Source organism: Mycetomoellerius zeteki, unplaced genomic scaffold, assembly GCF_001594055.1.
Source record: "Mycetomoellerius zeteki isolate Tzet28-1 unplaced genomic scaffold, Tzet1.0 scaffold35, whole genome shotgun sequence".
Classification (NCBI taxonomy): Eukaryota; Metazoa; Arthropoda; class Insecta; order Hymenoptera; family Formicidae; genus Mycetomoellerius; species Mycetomoellerius zeteki.
Genome location: NW_017257338.1, coordinates 758,388 through 779,645, shown reverse-complemented (window position 1 = coordinate 779,645; position 21,258 = coordinate 758,388). Strand labels below are relative to the sequence as shown.

Below are 21,258 nucleotides of genomic sequence, written 5' to 3'. Positions count from 1 at the left end.
GTAAAAAAACAGCGTTTTTTTGTCGTATTTACAATCTTTTTATGATTAAACAAAATTTTATTTTTCAATCTCATTAACGCTATTTTAAAGCTGTTCTTCGCCTTTAAAAGGAATTTTCATTTTTTACTGTGCGATTTTTTTTCATCGAGTTACGAACGTTTTCTATAATAAAATGTAAAATGGCGAATCCAAATTGACGAATTGAAATTGGAAAGTAGATATATATAAAAATTTGTGTATGAACATCGTTTTTTTTACTATATTTACCATTTTTATGTGGTTAAACAAAATTTTAACCTTTAATTTTAAAATTCAACTTACACTATAATTTAATGTTATGCGCACTTAAAACCTTCGTTTTTTCAAATATAAAAAAATTTCTAATTAAATAAAATGTTATTAATAAGCAAAGAGATTAGTATTTCTGAGAAATACTGTCCTTTTACTTATTAATAAAATATGTCTCTTTACTTATTAATAACATTCTAATTAAGAAGGATTAATATTGCACAATACTCCGCTTGAAAGTCGTATAAAAATTATTACAAGTTGTTATCAATGGGTTGAATAATGAAACAATATCTTTATTAATTTGATGAGGTATTTTCATAAAAATTATAAAAGCAACAAATGTAGTAATATAAAATACGTCGTATTTTGAGATTTTCAAACAAATCTGTTCATAGATTTTACAAGTTCTCCAAAATTCTGTGTTTAAATCTTGATTTATAATTTCTACATATAACACTTCCAAAAGATATCCTAAAGTCGTTTATAAGATATCTCTATTTTTTAAAATGTTCTCTGAATGTCGAGCTGGATGTATATAGAATGTCGTATGAAAACAACCATAGATCTGATGTTTATAGTACATATTTTTGTAATGATATTTTTTATTATCATGTTGACGTGTGTTAATCTAACTAATCTTCAATCAATTTCTTTGATTCGAGAGTTATGAAATTATTGCAGAGTTATCGCATAATTACTTTCCTCTCGCGCGATAGTGGATTGTATCGTCGCTTCATTGCAATTTACTAATCTTATCTATTCGCGCCTACCATTCGTTAGGCGCAAATAGCGAGGATAAAAAGAAAAAAAATAAAGAGACGCGTAGTTTTAATTGTTGCGAGTTACAAGTACGTATGCTAAATTCGCGCAATCAAACGCGAGTCTTTATAATTAGACGTAGACTCTTAATCAACAGATATCACAAGTGAATATGTATAAGTCGCACATCCGGTATAATGTTTATCGGCTTTCACAGTCGATTCGAAAGCACTAAGATTTATGTAACATCTTATTGTCTAAACCTGCGATGTTTTAAAACTTCCTCGGAATATATCTCACAGCGAAGAGACAAGAAAAGATACTGAATAATTGTGCAATCGATAATTCGTGACATAATTTTTATGCAATCGGCGTTTCCTATAAGAGCAATTTTTCGCTGAGAAATCCAGCGAAATATAAAGTTTTCCTTATTTATATCAAATGTTTAGAGATAATCTATTACGAAGACGATGTTTGATAGTTTAAATGTGTGAAAAAGTATAAATATGATGAAATTAAAAATTTTTATTTTAGTGTTTTATCAAGTGAGATAATGTTCATTCATGTCTAATGTAATGAGATTAATAAATAGTTTGGTTTTGAAACATTATAATTATGAGCTTTGACTTCTTACCTGATTTCGATGAATAAAATGTTTTTCTGACATACCTGCAAATATTTACTATCCCATGAGAATAGAAATGAGTACGTGGAATTGATGTCTCTGTCACATAGATTATCCAAGTAGAATTCACGTGAACAATCGAGTAGACATTCTCCTTAACAATTGTATTAGAATCTATATATGGAAATCTAATCGATATTTCTAATCGATTTTCTTCTAAAAGTTTCCTCGTAATATTCATGTAAATATGTAAGGACTAAACTCAGTAATTACTTAATTATGTTAATATATTTTACACATATAACTTCCAACAATATCATACACATTTATTTGAATTAAATTTTACACAAAACTAAATAAAATTATATTGTCAAAATATATTTAACTTTCATCTTAGAGCCTAATTTTGGATTTATATCTTTAAAGCTATTCGTATGGATCAGTTGTATAGTCTAACTTTTGTATATTGTTATTCCTGATAGCATTCCTGATAAAACTTGAAACTTGAGGCTTTGCCCATATCGAAAGCACATCGAATGTAGTTTATGTGAGAATCAAATTACTATTATACCAATATGTATATTTAGAATAGGTTCTATCCTGTTCTAAAGAACCTTTCTTATCTTTCTTATCTTTCTTATCTTTTTCTTTCTATGATAGAAACATATACAGTGAATATTTTTGGAGATAATTCTTTTTTGTGTACAAAAATCTCCCGTATATTTCATTCTGTAATATTATTCGATTTTACTGTTCATTTTTAAGACAAATATAATAAGAAATCTGTCTGTTAAATTTACAGCTAACAATAAGATCATTAATTAATAAGTTTTTATACTATTCTAGTATTTGAGATCAAACGACGAGAAGGATATTTATTTCTTAGATAGTCTTAATTGACCGAAGAATTTTACTTGAAGATACAATACTATCTCCGAGACCATTTGGTGCTTGCCCTAAACAATCAAAGAATCTCGAGGATGCATTAATTTAGACAGAAGAACGAGAGTCATCTTTGATACGCTGTTAGATCGAAACGTTTATAAATACGTATCTCGATCGTTGTACATTATACTTATTACTTACTACATCGGCCTTAATTAATCAAGTTGGCGCGGCAGGATGCCAAGGGATTTCCGCTTGGATTTCGGTCAATGGGAAATTCGCTTGTGATACTTAATACGTAACCTTCGTACAAATCTCACGATCTCGAAAGAAGAAAGCGTTCATTAAAATAATTTTTTGTAACTTCTGCGAATTAAGAAATTAATTATTTAAATACGAGATACGTAATTTTTCATAAGAGTAATTTCCAAATTGGGCAGAAAATGTAAAAAGAAGAATTAGAAAATATCAGAGAACCGTGAAGTTTATAATACATAATCTCGAAAAACGCGGATGAAAGAATAGAATACATAATTTTGTCGATAAATTATACATATGTATATATACATATATATACGTATATATTATATACATATATATATACGTACATACATAATTGATTATGTAAAAACGGAAAAAATAATGTATCTCTTTATCTCCTGAAATATATACATATACTATATGAGTCATAAGTTATGAATCACACAATCTTACTTCTTGGCGCAGACAATGTATTGAAATATTTTCATTAGTTATATTCATCAGTTGCAATAAATTTTTGAATACTAAGCATATTTATTTGATATAATTTCATTATTTGTATGATAAAAATAACAGATTTACTTAAATGACTGATTTTTCCCTTTCTACAATTTTGTTTTATTCTTTTTGTATTTTTTTGTATTGTTCCCACTTAATAATTTTGGAAATATTAAAAGATTACATATTTGAATTTTAAATGTGATTACATATTTAAAGATATCTATATCGTAATCATATATGTGAATACATAGGAAAGCTATAACTAGCTTTTAATAAAAATTACGACCAATGTTTCATATGGAAGGAGCGTACACGAGCGATCCATTGTTTTATTTTCATGATGTAAAACGAACATCTGTTTTCTTGGTGAATTACATATAAAAAATGTACATCGGTGTCTCTTCTCGCTCGAATGATTCGCTTGCACGAGGTGTTTGTGCTCGCGGAGCACTCCAGTGGGTCTATTTTGAGAAAGCGGCGAGAAACACGCGATAATTTTAGTTACACAATTTTTCTCCTCCAACTCGCAGAACGCAGACGAACGTCTACACGAACATCACGACGAGATGACTGAGTACGCTACTTTTCGTCTATTAAATGACGTCCGTTCTCGACTAATAATAAGCTAAATGCACGAAAAAGTCAGAATTGGATAAAAAATCAGGATTATTCTACCAAATCTACCGTGAAACTTCGTGACAGTGGCTGCGACACAATAGTTCTGCGATTGTGAAAACCTGGCGAATAAGTTACTGTGCCTCGCGAGAATGGAAAAAGATCGTGCTCGAGAATCGAGAACGTGCGTTTTTCCGACCTCTTAATATAATTCATAAATAATACAATATATACATGAGATCCTTGCATAAAGGTGCTATTCGGTTCATGAGTTTACGTTCCGATCCTTCAAGTGTCGTGGAGAATTTTATAATAAGTGTGAAAAAACTGTAATCCGTTTTAAATTCCCTTTGCACAATTAATAAAGCATTGACAAACATCCTTATGCGTTCGTCACTGTTAGATGGCTTACAAAATAACAGTGTGAAAATTGCTCATTGCTTATTTGTTTTCTATTCCTTGCAATTCGCACCTTGCGATTCTTTTCTAATCAATTGTCTCGTCTCTATAATCTCGTCGTTATGGACATGCGAAGAATGTCGAATTGGAACGTGCTGAGCGTGGAGGCTGCAATGCAACAACTGAACGCCTTCGAGGGAGATGGTCCAGAGAAGATAATAAGGCGTCCTAATACGGTAAGCGAATTTATTTTTGCAACATCAATGATCTGTCATCAATGATCTTGTTGTATCTATAACTTTATGAAATTGGAAATAATTCACAGTTAATTCAATTTAAATAATTGAAGGTTATGAATTTTTATTTCACACTTACTCGAGACTGCAGATTGCAAGCACACGGAAATAAACAGTTTTATTGAAATATCTAATAATTAATTAGTTATACTAAAAAAAATTTCTAGTTAAAAAAGAATAAATCAGAAAATTCTGATCATATCAATATGAATTCTACTAAAATTATAATAGATTTAACCAGAAAATTCTGATTTGACTATTTTTAATCTGAATTCCGATTAATGCAATCAGAGACTCATTTTTATAAATACAGATCTGAAAATAATTTTGTTGGACCATCAAAATAATTACATACGTAGCAATTTAAAATAAGATGAGCGATGCTAAAAAGTTTTAACATTCTAATAACCAGTTTGAGCGTCCTACATAATTATTTGGTGGTCTAACAAAATTATTTTCAAATCTGTATTTATGTTAAATTTTTAGATAATACAGTAAAACTGGTTTCTTTTTTTCTCATTAGAATGCAGTTCCGATCTATTAAGGCTACAATACTATATATATATTTATATATACACAACAGTAGTAGCATATAAAGCGGACTCAAAGGTTCAGTGATCTGCCTTCTCGAAGAAAAAAAGAAATTCCATTCATTTAAATCTTTTTTAATGTGATTATAATATCCAACGATCACAACTGCGACTTTGCAGAAATAAAGAGAGTGAAGAGTCTGGTATCAATAGCAAAACCATTCCTTCCATGCATAGATCTAAAAATAATTATGTTGGACTATCAAAATAATTATTAGCCAAAATAAATATAAGCCGAATGAGAGGAAATTTCGCGACGTCTACATCGGCGTTTACTCGCGTTTCTTTTCCACGTAGCGAGCTGTCACATCAATGCCGTCGGGGAATGTCAATAGGTCTTCCCATTCTGGCCTGATGCCTACCTGCCTGTTAGCTTGCCTTTATTTATAACTAATTAACTCAGTCGCAACTGCTGACTCTCTTAGGACAGTCAAACACCGATCCGCTCGACTAGTCGGGATTGATTTTCTGTTGTCTCGTATGGACCATCGGTGCACTTCACCGAGAATCGCAAACGCGAACGTATTCAAATTTTTTTAAATTATATTCGTACAGTTTTCGTCCAGTAAAATTATTTGAGTTTTAACAATGACTACTTGGACGCAATTAGCCGTGGAGCACGTCAGCGCAATATCCAAAGAAGAATTTAGCACGACGCATCGAGGAAAAACGGTAATTTTAATCATATGAATCCATCATACGATCAAAAAAGCAACATATTAAATCTTAAATATTTTGTAATATTTTAGTAAAAGATAACTATGAATTTTCCTCTGAATATGTCCATGATTTTGATAAAAAGAAATACTACGATTATTTTCTGAAATTAAAAATTGTGAAATAATATCATTAAGTTAATAATATCGAAAGTACAGCCTAAATATTTATTAAAATTCGTTAAATTTTTTTTTAGTGTTATGTAGAAATGTTTTTTTCAGACGATGTAAATAAGCAATATTCAACGAGGCTTCTTATACATAAAGATCTTGATAATGTTGAATATATTGATATAACATATTGAAATCTAATATTTTTTGCAATAAAAATATGTTATTCAGCATTATCAAGATCTTTATATATAAGATACCTACGAGCATAAAATTATTAAATTGTTAGGCAATTTAATTTGTGATATTACTATTATAGTTCAATTCAATCTGGTTTGCGTTTTAAGACCAAAAAATCAATTCGGCGCGCAATCTAAAATGACAGGTAATATATAAATTCACATAGTATTATTTAAACACTTTAAAATCCAGCTTGACCATTTATAAAGGTTTCCTTTCCCTTCTTATTGTGTTAATAGATTTTGTTCAACGCTAATATAATATTTTAATCTAATCATAAAATTTTATTTTATTAATTATTATTTTTACTGTTGATCTCTTCTGCGGGACTTGTTTAACATTTCAATATACAGGGTGTTTGCAATTTAAATGTCAAAACTTCGGAAGCGTGTAGGGGATTGATAACTAAGAAAAACTAAGAAAAAAAGTTCTGTGTGTAGAGATATGCTTTCCAAGTAGAACAATAACGTTTATAAAATGTTTAAAAATGATTATTTTTGTTTTAAAACCGTTAAAGGTTATTTTTAAAAACGTTTTTTAGGAGCCGGTTAAATAACCATATTGTACAAACGTTTTAAAATCATTGTTTTTTTAAGATAAAATATAAATGAAAAGGATAAGTGAGTGGTGAAGGATCACATTGGAATTATATATCATTTAATGAAATGAAGATATGAATTTGTCAAGTTACAATGCCTGGCTGTGTAGCAGATTATTGACAAATTCATTTCGGGTTTTGCCTTCACATTGTATTTATTCACTTGCTTAATGTATATAGATGTTGTTCAAAATGTTGACCTCTGTCGCAGGAGCCATATACGAAAACCATATTATTCAACGTTATAATATACCGCGTAAATGTATGCGGCATATATTGTGACAGGAATAATTCATTCTATGATTTCTGACGAGTAACTGACGCGAATTTACAAGAGAAAGGCAGAAATGTAAACAAACAAAAAAAGTTTTCATCTGAAAATGGAATTATTATTATTGTCAGTTTCTTCCGAAATTGAATTTAAGACAAGCATTAATATCTAACATTGAGACAGAGTTATTATCAATACTTATTGAATTTAACAGAAGTGAGTACATGCAATTAGTGTTAAAAATGGAGAATATTGATTTTAAAAATTCATTTTAAGGGAGTCGGTTCTTTGTTAATAAATATTAAAAGAACAGAGGCAACCAATTTGGCTCCTCGCGAAATTCAAATTGCTATAACTTTTTTCAACTTTGCTTTCATGTGATATCCTTTTGTAACTTTTCATCATTTATTATGTTCTTAATTATAGTAAAAAAAATTTCAATTATATACATATATAAGATGATTCAATTTGTATTTAATTGTGTACCTAGAAGGACTGTTGGAGCCAATTTGGCTCCCTTTTATCTGATATACATTTATATATGTTTTATATGTTTCAAGAATTTACTCTATTATTACGATAATACTGTAACGTAGAAAAGGTCATCAAGTTATTTTTCTCAGTTTTTATTCAGTATTTTTTTTACGATATTTTTATTTGATACAATTTGATAAATTAATACTTAAAGACAATTATATATATTAAGCTTTCTTGATAATACTGATTATTAATCGATATAAACTCTATTGTTATAGTTTGATGCCCCGATTAGAGGTAACTTAGCTTTCTAGGTGTGTAATTAGAATCAAAAGTCACTAACTTCGCTGGTCAACACGAGACTCGTGTACCTTAATTACGCGACAGACGTATAACCTGTTGCTGGTGGTTCATTAAGTGTACATTGAAACCGTGCCAATCATTACGCCAAAAGTATATGAAGGATGTTTCGCGAATAATTCAACGTTGAATTCATATAATATCATTTATACATTTGTATGAAGTTTAATAACATTGAGTGCCAAGTTGATTCCAGTATTGAGCTTAGTAAATATAGAGTATCATTTTAATATTTTATTGCTTTTTTAGTGTTAGTATAATTTATATTGTCTTTTTAATATCTTAATTCTTACAATTAGTAAAATCATTTTTAATCAAATAAATAAAATCGTCACTCACAACTAATTGTAAGTGATAAAACTTTCCTTTTATTTTTATTTTTACGTAAAAATGAATTTTTAGTGCAAAAATGAAAATGAGAGATACAACCTCCAGTGACTTTGATCTTAACAAATGTTATCCAGGACATGATTCTGAACAACAATCAAGAGGTTTTTAGCCATCGGTCGGACAACTTGCGTAATGCTAATGCCGACTGTACTGTAACTTTCGAGTCTTATAATTCGAAAAATACTTAATGAAAAAATATTTTATTATAGTGTTTTGAAAAGCTCTCGAGGTAAGCTATAAGAAAATGTAATGAAAAATATAGGGGGTTCCGTTTAAAAAAATCGACGTGATCTTGATTTGGTCTTGGCAACGTTACCCAAGATCAAATCAATGGTACCTTCTTATGTCCCCATCCGAACTTTTATTTGAAACATTTTTTCGTATCTATCGTAGTTTTCGAGAAATCTTAGTGAATTATTAAAAATGGGACACCCTGTATATGGTGTACACTATAAAATCTAGTATCAAATTTAATCTAATGTGAATCGCCAAATTGCTCCTACTCAATTATATCGTTATTTTATGCTAAAACTATAATTAAATTTGACACTGTATCGACGCCTGAGTCATAAAAGGTACTATATCGAAAAAAACATGAAGAAAGATTTATGTCAAAAAATTAATGAAAAGCGATTTATTTTGCGTGTCGGAATGTACGAGTATATGAAGTACGGTTTATCGAGAAAGCGAGAAGAACTGTTCAAGTCGCATAAATCGTACTTCGTATGTGTTCAACATAAACCGATCTTCGATCACATCTTATGCGAAATAGACCGCTTTTCGTTAATTTCATGACAAAAACCTTTCTTCATATTTTTCTCGATATAGCACCTTCTATATCAGACATCGGTATAGTGTCAAATAAAACCATTGTTTTAGTACAATGTATATTTGTTTATTATGTAAATATTAAATAATAACACAGAATTTTTAATGTCAATTTGTTTCTTCCAAATGGTATTAGTTTTTGTGAGCATCATCGGCTCAGACATCGGTATAGTGTCAAATATAACCATTGTTTTGGTATAATATATATTTGTTTATTATGTAAATGTTAAATAATATCACAGAATTTTTAATGTCAATTTGTTTTTTCCAAATGGTATTAGTTTTTGTGAGCATGCCAAGAGTATAAATAGTATAAATATTATAAAATTTCCAAAAATAACTAGAATATATATTTATAGATATATTCTGTGTATATGTATAAAAAAATAATATATGTATTCCAGAAAAGATAATTATACAAATTACGAATTATTTATAGATATAAAAATTACTTATATATTGATAAGTTATGCTCGATATTATATAATTATATGTATAAATATCATCCATATTATAAAGTACATCAAGAGTGTAAATCAGTTTTTTATTTCACTGATAATCAAAATATATATTTATAAAATCTGCCAAGTAGATCGTGTATGGCAATTGCAAATAAAATGATCATTTCAAGTTTGATTTTTTGTCAGGAAGTAAATTTCATTAAAAATGTAAGACTTAGTATTCCAAATAGATGTGGATAGCGGTGGGGTTTAAAATAAAGTGCAAGCAAGCCTTCCAAGTCTTATATTTAGGGCGACGCGCAAGCGCGATCCGATTAAAACTCTGCTGAAGACTTGTAGTGTAAGCTTCCCCGAATTCTGTCTGTTGTGTCGCGATTCCAACGAATCGCGTATAACTCCGAACATAATATCTCCCGTTTATTAAATTTTCGTCCACGTTTAAAAACATCAAAGTGCACGAATTAAAAATCCTAATATAACATTTGTTATGCGAAAATTATGATGAAATAAGCCGTAATCGAATGGTGACGTTTAACAGCAAAAAAAATTAAGGTGACCTTGCAAAATAAAATAGTAATAAAATCGAAAAATAAAGATTTAAGTATCTAATTTATCGGAGAGAGAAAATAGACTCTATACGTGAAGAAAATTATCACGAAAGTCAAACATCTTCATTTTGATCTAACGTCAAAAGAAGTAGCACCATGGATCTCGGTGGTGTGGACGTTTGGGGTCAGATTGCTTTGGAAACGTCTCAGATGTACGTTTCTGAAGGCGGCGCCGCTAAAAGTCGTACTGTAAGTTGATTTATTTAACACCGATGTAATACGATCGTTTGTTCGATCTATTTTTCGTACTATCTGAATTCATTTACTTCACACGTCAGGTTTTCATAGAATCTTTATCGAGGAAATAAAATTAGCACGTAGTATTCAACATTATATCACTCGCTATATACGTTTGTATGAGGATTCTATAGAAAAGAGAATCAAAATCGATGTCTAAAATTGATAAATTAGTTTGATTTAACGGGAAGAGCAAATTCAACGAATAGTGTATTTACGTCATACATTCAATTTACTTCGAAATTGCGCCAACGTATAAATGTTACATATTAATAACGCACATAAAAACACGAATACAGAATTACATAAATTGATTTAATTCATAAAAATATTTGATCAATGTCATTCCTTACATTCATATCAAATTAGAAATCGAGATCGAATTTCACCAAAGTAAAGTATATTGAATTTGATACTGATTTTCTTTCTTCTGATTGGTTAAATTCAATTTCATTTTCTAGTCTGATATGAACCAGAGAAATTGTATATACTGTGAGTATTAAATTAATTAATAATTAATTATTTATTTGAATATTAAAGGTATTGTTAATACTTAAAATAAATAACATATTTCAAAATAAGTAATTAAAGACAATATTAATAATTACAATTATTCTTATTTAGGGTTTAGATTTATTGCAGTTATTTCTTATTTTAAGCACGAAATTACGGTATTATTAAATTTCTTTAAAGGACTTCCTAATTTATTTCCCAATTTCCTAAATAATTCTAAATAACATAATAAATAGTACGCCGTTGATTTTTGTACATATAAATAAAATGTCTTTTCTCTACAGACGATAGAAAAATTACCGGACAAAGTTCTTCTGAATGTCTTTTGCTACCTTTCGCACCGCGAGATATGCAGAGTTGCTCGAGTTTGCAAACGCTGGCGACAAATCGCTTATGATACACGTCTCTGGAAGCATGTGTCACTAAGACCAGAAGTAAGTGGGCTCCATGTGAGCTCCCTAGAAAATTTGTTACATTTAGTCAGGTAAGAGAAAAATGTACCTAATATACGCGTAATCCTCACGCTTCTCGAGTGTCTCTTAGTCGTTTAGTATACGATAATTATAGAAATAATTTTAGACAAACATTTGGCACTTATCGCAATGATGTCGAATTATCCTCGGAATTATCTGAAGATCTTGTTATTAAAACCAGAATCAGAATCGCGAAAGTATTTATTTGAGATGTTAGTGTTTAAAGAGACATGAAAGAACAAAGTCCATTCTTATTTTAGGCATGGAATTACGGTATTATAAAACAATGATGGCTTAAAATTTCTTAATATTTCAGCGTACGCTTTGGACCTACGTTGAGGTATATCGAATTACCGATCGAATTGATCACTCATACGGTTCTTCATGAATTAGCTAATAAGTGTCCAAATCTAACACATATGTTGCTGGACTTTTCGACTGCGATGCAACTGCATGACTTCTCGGAAATGCAAGCGTTTCCTACGAAATTGAAATACATGTGTATATGCCTTTCCGAAGTTATATTCATGGAAGGCTTCATGCGAAAGATTTATAATTTCATTAATGGCCTGGAAATACTTCATTTAATTGGTAATTGATTAAATTCACTTTTCTGTATTATCTCTTATATATGACATATCACTCACATCATGAGTTGGGAACGTCATTTTATAAAAATAAAAATAATTACCGTTGCCGTTACAAGTTAAAATTAAAAATGCATCCCGACATTCACTGCCAATACTGAAAACTTAAAATTCACGTTACATAGTATGTATATATTATAGATTTTCAGTAATGATAGCGATTATCGAAATGCAATCTGAGATACTAAATATGGTAAATATTTAGTATAACGGACCACTCTCCGATGACCTTAACATATATTATCAAGGTTGACTTCGAGTGACCTTCAGAAGGTTTTAGCCGTCCTTCGTTAAATATCATTTTAAAAAGTGGAAGTGACCTTCATCTTCGGATCTTGAAAAATCAATTTTTTCGAAAATTTATTTTACTATTATTTGTCTCCCTTAAAACCATACAATTTTTGTCTGAAACATTTTTGACTACCTGGTTCAATTTTCGAAATATTCCGGTGTTTTGTTTTGGGTGCTCTACTCTGTATATTAAAAAATATTGTTATAGTATATATTTTTATTATAATGTTAAGTATTTCTTTTAATTACTTCTATTCTTTAGGGACATATGAAAAAGTCGAAGAAGAAGAAGAAGAGATTTACGAGGTGATCAATGTACATAAACTAAAGTCGGCGACGCCAAATTTAAGAGTAATCAATTTATACGGAATTAACTTCGTGGATGATTCGCATATCGACGCTTTTTCGTCTAATTGTATTCAATTAGAATGCTTAGCGGTAAATTATTGTTCCAAAGTGACTGGTTCAACCATGAAAACTCTTTTCCAAAGGAGTAGAAGACTAACGTGTCTTCTTATGCAAGGAACAAGTGAGATACGATTATATCTGTGGTTGTCTTGATTTATCTGCTACTTTTGATCAAAATTTTATTTACTTAAGATTTTTGAAATCTGTTTACGAATTTTTAAAAATTTTTGTTTAAATAAATTGTATTATCTAAATTACACGTTAGAAGATTAATAAAAAATGTAATTTTTTTCATTAGATTTTAGAAATAGTGTTACAATATTTTAGATCTGCAGAGCGAATATGTGATGCAAGTCGAATGGGAAAAGTCGAGCATTCAGGAGCTCGACATTACTGCTACAGATCTATCGACGGAATGCCTGATTGACATGTTGAGCAGAATCCCCGGACTGCGTTTTCTGAGCGCCGGTCAATTAAACAATTTTAACGATAACGTGCTGAAGGCCTGGACCGAGCTTGGAATTACGCGGAACTTGATAGCACTGGACTTAGATAGATCCGATAATTTGAGCGACGACGCCTTGCACAAGTTTCTGTCGAGGCACGGCCATCAGCTGTACGGCCTCGCGCTGTCAGGCATGCCACACATTACTGATCAACTTTGGCAAAGTGTATTACCAATTCTCACTAATGCAAAGTGAGTATTTAGGACATGACTAATCCCATATAAGTAGGAATGCAACAGATAACAATTTGTCGAATAATCAAGTACCGGATAATTCGTCATTTATTTCTACTAGTTAAACGGATGTTATCCAGCAAAGCCCGATAAGTTGCGATAACTGGATTTTATCCGGAAATTACACAAAAAGATTGAAAAATAAAAAACTCAATTGTTTTTTTACATAGGTTAGAGAGCGCCAATGATCGGTCAAAGTTAGATGTTATGAATATAATTAATATTCTTAATTTTTAAAATTTTAATTATCTCACAATCAGATGTGACTGTGCGCCGAAACATTCGGACATTAACCACAATCGATCTGAGACGCTAAATAATATAAATATGATGAGGAGCCGAAACATTCGGACATTCCTATATATGAAATAATCCCCCCTAAATTAATTCGGTAAAGAACTTGCCCTTTGTCGTATTGTTAAAAATTTCAATAATATTTCAGAATACTTGTGATGGGCACTCAAGAGAGACTGGGCGTCAACATTCACGTGGATCAATTAATGGACGGAATCGCTAATAATTGTCCTAATTTGGAGCGTTTGGAGTTGCGATGGGATCCGGAAAACTTACGGTTTTCGGACAAAAGTCAAAAAGCCATTGATGTACTACGTGTGAAGTGTATCAAGATGAAATGTTTAAGCCTCAGGTAAAAAATATAGCGATGAAGGGTAAAATTGCTTAAATCGTATCTGTGCATAAACTGTACTGTATAATTCCGATTTAAAGATGTTTACAACGCTTTTGCTGGTACAAAATGTAAAGAGTAATCTAAAATGTTAACATGTTATTGTATACATTTTATATTATCAAGAGCGTTATAATCTTTAAATCGCAATTACAACTGTTGTACGATTTAGGCACTGGTACGATTAAAACTAATTTATCTTGTAGAATGAGCGATATTTATAAAATATTACTTTTGTTGCAGTGACGGAAGATACTATGAAATCGTCAAAGCAAATTTCGAGCGAGCCGATCGACTTACAGTTGTGAGAACCATTACGTGTTGCAGAGTATCGAATTACTATCTTTTGCAAAATTATAAGGATCTAATTTTTAATTAAGGCACGTTGACAATAGGTTTTCAGGTTGTTTTGTGAAGGTTATCGCGACTCTGTGACACGGAAAAGTGCTTAAAAATAAAGCGACAAAATAATATATTTATACAAAATACGATATTTTCATTACGCCAGTATTAGTGTATAGATTAGTTAATAAGAAAACAAGATTGTATCATACAACAAATTGTAATTTAATATCGCAAACACTATTTTTTACACTGAATAGCATTTGTTTCCAAACTATCAAATTGTCCAAGAACACTTGTGCACAAAGAGTACCTAAAGAACTGAGAAGTGTCCCACTAAACGCAAGTACATTGTCGTCGTCCCAAAACGTTACGCACAACGTCATCGTCATCATTGTTGTCATTGTTGTTGTCACACGAAAAGAATAGTTTTGTTAAAGCAAAAAAATTTAGCTATATACTTATATCTTAAAAATAAGTTTGTAAATAAAATTTTATGTAAAGTAATTTTATTAGATCATCAAAATAATTATATAAGATGCTTATTCAAGCTGGTTGTTCAAACGTTAAAACTTATTACAGCATTGCTTGTTATGCTTGAGTATCCTACATAATTATTTTGTTAATCCAACAAAATTATTTTCAGATTTGTATCTTAGCTAAATTTTGAGATATATTTTTAGAAATATTTCAGTAAAATTGTTTTTTTTTTGTACAGAATCACTCTTCAAGTCGAAAACTTCTATACTAACCACGAAGTATGAAAGTTGGCGATACCACGGTTATAATATCGATTATTCGCTAATTTATTCATGCCTGCGAGTAGACGACGACAACGACGACGACGACGGCGTACTGGCCACCACTGTCGGTCGATTCGGACCTTGCTTGTCGGTCACAACACGAGAGCTGCCACATTCCATGCCGCGCCATTATAGTCGAAGACCGTCCCGACGGACGAATCATGCCGCCCGCATGATCACTATCGAGGATCATTGTCGACTCGGCCTGTATCTTCGTCACATCTTCAATGTCGAACGTTGAAGAGGAGTCGGCCGAGAAACGGCTGAAGATTGTGCTCGTGGGTGACTCCGGTGCAGGCAAAGTGAGTTTTTGTCAGCGTCGCTTGAAAACGCGGCGGCGCGGGCGGTCGACAGAGGTGGTTGATCCCTAGTTTCGAGGGTGCTCGACACTTAACGAGCGATATATTTATTAGTGTGTATCTGTCCGTTTAAATTTGTTTGCCGATCACCATGGTGAAAAACGCTATAGCAAGAATCCTTCAACAGGTGACAGGGAGGGTTTCGTTATCGAAGAGTATTTAATAAATTTCCATTTTCTTTTCGTGACGACTGTGACGGACGGTGAAGTTAACCAGTTCACAATTCTTTTTGCGGATGTTTATATGATTCTTTACGTCTAATTGTTGTAGGTATTATTCATGTTAATATTACTACAGTTTTATTGATGTAGTGATAACTATATATGTTTCTCTGTGTAATAAACATACGGTCGTATTGTGCGATATGGATTTACGATGAATGTAATGCGCGAACTAGGATCGATGAAGTCTCCGGCCGCGACTTCGTGCCTGTGGATCCAATGCGGAAACTTTCGCAACATGCGACGTTCGCGGTTTATCGTATCCGTCAACTTGCTATATAATGATAGAACAATAAAGCAAATCGGCAGAAACGAATTTTCTAATCGATGCATTTTTGCATTAACGAGGCTAATCATGTAGGTCAAGTATGAATTTATTAACCTTTAGTTTTAGAAGCTATTCTCTGTTCTTCTTTTCATATTTGTCACGAAATGACAAACGTCACGAGAAAAAATCAACAACTCGCGCGCAATATTTTTTGCGTGATTCAGTATAAATTCTTATATATTTGGACACAATTTTTACTCTTATTTATTCAGTATAAAATTTAATATATGCTGTCATTATTATATATAGGTTAATTAAATGATAAAAGATAATTACTATTGTGATGCCTGTTATTCTTGATAATTGAAATTCAAGGATCCTTCTTTAGACCAGCATCGTTCAGAAGTTTTGCAACAACGATTTCACCAGGCAGTACATACCCACCGCAGGCATCGATTTCTTTCTTAAGAATATCAGCATCGGCAGCTACAAAAATGTCAATCTACATTTATGGGACGTTGGCGGACTCGCTCTGCATGGCAACATGTTGGATAAATATGTTTTCGGAGCACACGTAAGACCGATTTGCTACTGCCTTTACTTTGCTAAAATATAAAAATTTTATTTCGTTATTTAATTTAATTAAATTAGTTTTATTTTAATTATTGTTATTAAATTTAATTTCGACATGTCCATGGGCGGCAACTTATCTCGCCTGTGGGATTGAAATTTTTTACTAACGAAAGGAGGGGGAAGGAGAGTACAAAATGACTTTTTTTTACTTTTAATTTATGTTGCGCTCTTTGTTGTCCCCTTTTTTGCGAATTGCGACGCTCTGTCTAACAGTCGGTAAGGGATCATTTATATTGACCGTAACTGTATGCCGTTGCTGTAATTTGTAAGAATTGACTAATCACAGTCGAATATTCTTCTCATTCAATTGTAAGAAAAAAATGCTCAACTGTGATTAGTCAATTCTTACAGATTATGGCATACGGCACACGGTTACGGCCAGTATAAATGATCCCAGTTAAATCTTTGCGATGCGCGCAATTGTACCATTCATCACGAATATCGGTCGGCATTCACGTACAATATTTTAAAAAATTCACAGTTGATTTTTAATCCAATTCTTGGATTCCTTGAGTGTGGATTTCCATACTAAACTAAATTTTGGGTGTGGAGTGTTCCATATGATTCCATAGTTACTATCCATAGACATGTCTCTTTTGTGCGCTACGATTGTACGTTGTTGCAAATTGGATGTATATTTCTGAATCAGATCATTCTTTTGGTGTACGACGTAACGAACAGTTCAAGTTTCGACATTTTGGAAGAGTGGCTCAGCAAAATCAAGAGTTTCATTGAAGCTTACGACGAAGTACCTCTATTAGCGGTAGTAGGTAATAAATGTGACATGGAACATCAAAGAACAGTTAAGAGAGACAGGTCGCATCGATTCGCTGCGGAAAACGGATTTCCTTATCATGATATGTCTGCGAGAACTGGAGAATCGGTAATTTAAAAAATGTATACGTATATATGTATATATATATATATATATGTATGTATATAGTATCCCAAAACAAACATTTGTCCTTAAAATGACGTATTTCTGACATAATTCTAAGACAATTTTGCCTTTGCCAAAATTCTATGCGTAGCTTAATTTATGAATTATAAACGAAAATGGTGAGCGAATTACGGGTCGCGTACGGAAGATAGCCTTTTATAATCTATATCACGTATCAATACGTTTATGGATTTATCCACGCAATTGATTGATTTTTAAAACGAATCTATTGGCTCACTACTATTAATCATTGCTGATTAATCATTCGACAACTGAGAATTATTACTAAAGAAGGAGATATTGCACGCGGTAATCACAATTAAATTCTATCGTAAATCAATTCGGCCACTGATTTACACAAGCACTTGAACGCAGCCACTGTTATGTTACAATTACTTTTATTTCTGCAATTATTAATATATACCAGAAAATATAGTGAGTGCAAAAAGTATTCGTACAGAGAAGAAATTTTTATCAAAAAGCCTTCTTTGTAAAAAATAAATATTAAAGGTTTCTTAAAAGATAATTTCCATGTATGATTTTTTTTTCTATTCACTGTATATTATATATATTTTTTATTAATATTTTATTAATATCAATACGGGTTATAAATTTTTATTGTACTTTCAGGTATCTTTATGCATAGCAGGTTTGGCAGCTCAAGTTTTAGGTGTTCGATTAACAAGAACGGATCAAGATTTTCATAAGCCCATCATTATCGCTGAAATTGGTGACACAGTAGATATAAATTCAATACACAAAGTCGTAAAAAGATTTCCTACTAAAAAGCAATTCCCAATTGCGTTCCATCCCCATTTTCCCGCCTCAAAATCTACGGTGTGTGCATTGCAATGATAATCATCAGACATTTTTCAATAATGTTATATTTTCTTTATTTGAGTATGTGTTCATAACAACAAACAAAATACATAATGTCAAGAATGTATTTTTTACGATTGTGTGAATGTACCAAATTTGTATATTACATTTAAATAATACATTGTATAACAGAAAATATAAAAATTATGTTTATGTAACACGAGCGTAGCTTGATGGACAGCGCGCGAGTCTACCATGCTAGGGGACTCGTGTTCGATCCTCGGCAAATCCAAAAAATTTTCATGCGTTCACAATTCCTCTTTAGCGGTCTTGCAAACCAAGAGTATCTATTACCAAGAAAACCTCTCAAGCTGCCGTTTGGAACCGACGTTAAATTATAGGTTCCGTAAGCCTATGTATGCGGGCATAGGTACGAGAGGTAGGTCCCATCCCGACCTTTTTGGGATGTTGCGCCATCGAATGAGTGAATGAATATTTATATAGTGTGGGGCCAACAGATAAACATCATAGAATTTGTCTACTATAGATTGAAAAACAGATTTTATTAATCACATCTCATTGTAATAATAGTTACACGCGCAATATATTATTTATATAACAACATTAAAAATACCTTTATAGTAGTAAAAATTTATAATATATAATACATATATATATGTATTATATATTATAAATCGTAATAACTCACAGAAGAATTCAAAACTACTAGGAAGACTTCTTAAATTATGTTACAAACTTCATTCATCGAAAAGCAGTCAGAGACGCAGCATAACAAAAATTCAATATAAAAAATTCGATATAACAATAAAAATTTCAAATAGAGAAGTTTTGTATCCTCCTCTTTGCTAAATGAAAGAATATTTTAATTTTTTAATATTAAAAGAATGATTTCTAAGGTACTTCGTATTATCTCTTTTATAATTACAAATAATGCTTACTAATAGTAGCATTTGTAGTTTTTTACAGTATCATGTATATGTATATATAGATATTTTTTAATTGAAAACTTCTCATTTGTCGTCTTTTATAAAAAGCCTTCAATTCGATCACATGTACAATAATTTTTTATCTTTAAAAAGTTTATCTAATTGGGACATACCATATTGCAATCATCTGTCTATATGGCACGAATTTCTGCGCTTACTAAAACCGCTTACTAAAGATGCTGCGTTAATACACATAAATCAATATATATTACATAATTTAAGTTGTCAACGTCTTTTTGTTAAACATTCCAGTGACTCTTAGCGATTTCAGTTGGACATTTTGCTAATACGCATTGATGCACATTAAATCCGTCATACACATATTGAGGTAAAGATTAATATATGTGTTTAATATAAATATAGAAACGGATTAAACCGCGACATTCTCAATACTGAATTATTTTATTTCTAAATTCTTTATTATATTTACAACGAACTACATTGTACAATTCTTAATTGCTGTTAGATAAATTTTTTTCTTTTATAATTTGAAATATTTGCATTATATTTTATATCTAAATTAAATCAGTGTGTTCAACGGCTTTAATATGCATTAGTGCATTAGTAGTGTGTCTAATCGAATTCCATCTGTTGTTCATAGATAATTCATTTATAATTAGAAGACAAATAGAGGGTATTCTGTGTGTACATGATTGGAAAAGACTAACTTTGTATAATCCATATACATATAAGAGCGTGCATGTTACGTATACACACATACACACGCGCGCGCATGCGCATACACACGAACACAAAATATATATATGTATATACATATACATATAGACAATGCATATATTATACAATATGTTACGTGTATATATATATATATATATAATACATAATAATTTTTAAAATCTCTAAAAAACAATCTGAGATCTAGCATCCTTAATAAAATGACAATAAATTATTTATTCTAATGCTGCAAAATTATATTGCTTTGTTTAATATATATATATGTATATATAATATATATATGTGTATACATGAGCCCCTTAGTTGACAAGTGGCATAAGTCCAAAATTAGGAAAAATGCGTTTAAATATAGAAGTAGAAAGTATTAAGAATGTTTGTTTTATCTATCAATTTAATTTACTTTTATTTTGTTTTTATGTTCATAAAAAATAAAAATCAATTTTACATCATAACTTATCATGGATAAGTCACTTAAGTCACTATTACACCTTTTTTAACGGTCATTTTATTTATGATGTAAAATTGATTTTTAATTTTTATAAACATAAAAACAAAATAAAAGTAAATTAAATTGATAGATAAAATAAACATTCTTAATACTTTCTACTTCTGTAACAAACGCATTTTTCCTAATTGGACTTGTCAATTAAGGGGCTCATATATATATATATATATGTATCTCAATAGATTTCAATCTTTATACACCGTCTATCTCTGTAAATCATTTGGAGTATTATTAGTGTATTTAAGGTTTACTTTTTGGAGTATTTTTTGGAAGAAAAAAATAATCAATATAAATAGTTCTTCTAAACTTGCGACATAAGTAAGAAATATCCATTATTATTTCTATTATAAATAATGCAATTATTTCCATCGAGATAAACGAGATTTACTA

At 30.8% G+C, this 21,258-nt stretch overlaps 2 protein-coding genes across 5 annotated transcripts; both read left to right on the top strand.

Annotated features, from left to right (window-relative positions):
• The first annotated feature begins 3,847 nt into the window (after positions 1-3,847).
• Positions 3,848-14,849, top strand: FipoQ (F-box/LRR-repeat protein FipoQ). Of its 4 annotated transcripts, XM_018452792.1 has the most exons (8): positions 3,848-3,896; positions 4,473-4,572; positions 11,317-11,516; positions 11,822-12,096; positions 12,706-12,972; positions 13,179-13,548; positions 14,033-14,236; positions 14,519-14,849. In XM_018452792.1, exons 1-8 carry the CDS (start codon positions 3,889-3,891, stop codon positions 14,652-14,654), a joined length of 1,560 nt encoding a protein of 519 aa, XP_018308294.1. In that variant the 5' UTR covers positions 3,848-3,888; the 3' UTR covers positions 14,655-14,849. The 4 variants fall into 4 exon arrangements, with proteins under 4 accessions (XP_018308294.1, XP_018308293.1, XP_018308296.1 ...); XM_018452791.1 differs by lacking the exon at positions 3,848-3,896 and having other exon boundaries at positions 4,325-4,572; XM_018452794.1 differs by lacking the exons at positions 3,848-3,896; positions 4,473-4,572 and adding an exon at positions 5,647-5,894.
• Positions 14,850-15,628: 779 nt separating this feature from the next.
• Positions 15,629-19,267, top strand: LOC108725635 (ras-related protein Rab-28). Its single transcript, XM_018452796.1, has 4 exons — positions 15,629-15,722; positions 16,657-16,842; positions 17,551-17,784; positions 18,472-19,267. The coding sequence occupies exons 1-4, from the start codon at positions 15,648-15,650 to the stop codon at positions 18,694-18,696; spliced, it is 720 nt and encodes a 239-aa protein (XP_018308298.1). The 5' UTR covers positions 15,629-15,647; the 3' UTR covers positions 18,697-19,267.
• Positions 19,268-21,258: the final 1,991 nt, after the last annotated feature.

Coding starts and splice junctions, on each gene's coding strand:
- LOC108725635 (XM_018452796.1), top strand. CDS start 15,648: ATGTCGAACGTTGAAGAGGAGTCGGCCGAGAAACGGCTGAAGATTGTG. Junction 16,843..17,550: donor AATATGTTTTCGGAGCACAC/GTAAGACCGATT, acceptor TTTCTGAATCAG/ATCATTCTTTTGGTGTACGA. Junction 17,785..18,471: donor CTGCGAGAACTGGAGAATCG/GTAATTTAAAAA, acceptor TTGTACTTTCAG/GTATCTTTATGCATAGCAGG.
- FipoQ (XM_018452791.1), top strand. CDS start 4,459: ATGGACATGCGAAGAATGTCGAATTGGAACGTGCTGAGCGTGGAGGCT. Junction 4,573..11,316: donor TAATAAGGCGTCCTAATACG/GTAAGCGAATTT, acceptor TTTTCTCTACAG/ACGATAGAAAAATTACCGGA. Junction 14,237..14,518: donor ATGAAATGTTTAAGCCTCAG/GTAAAAAATATA, acceptor CTTTTGTTGCAG/TGACGGAAGATACTATGAAA.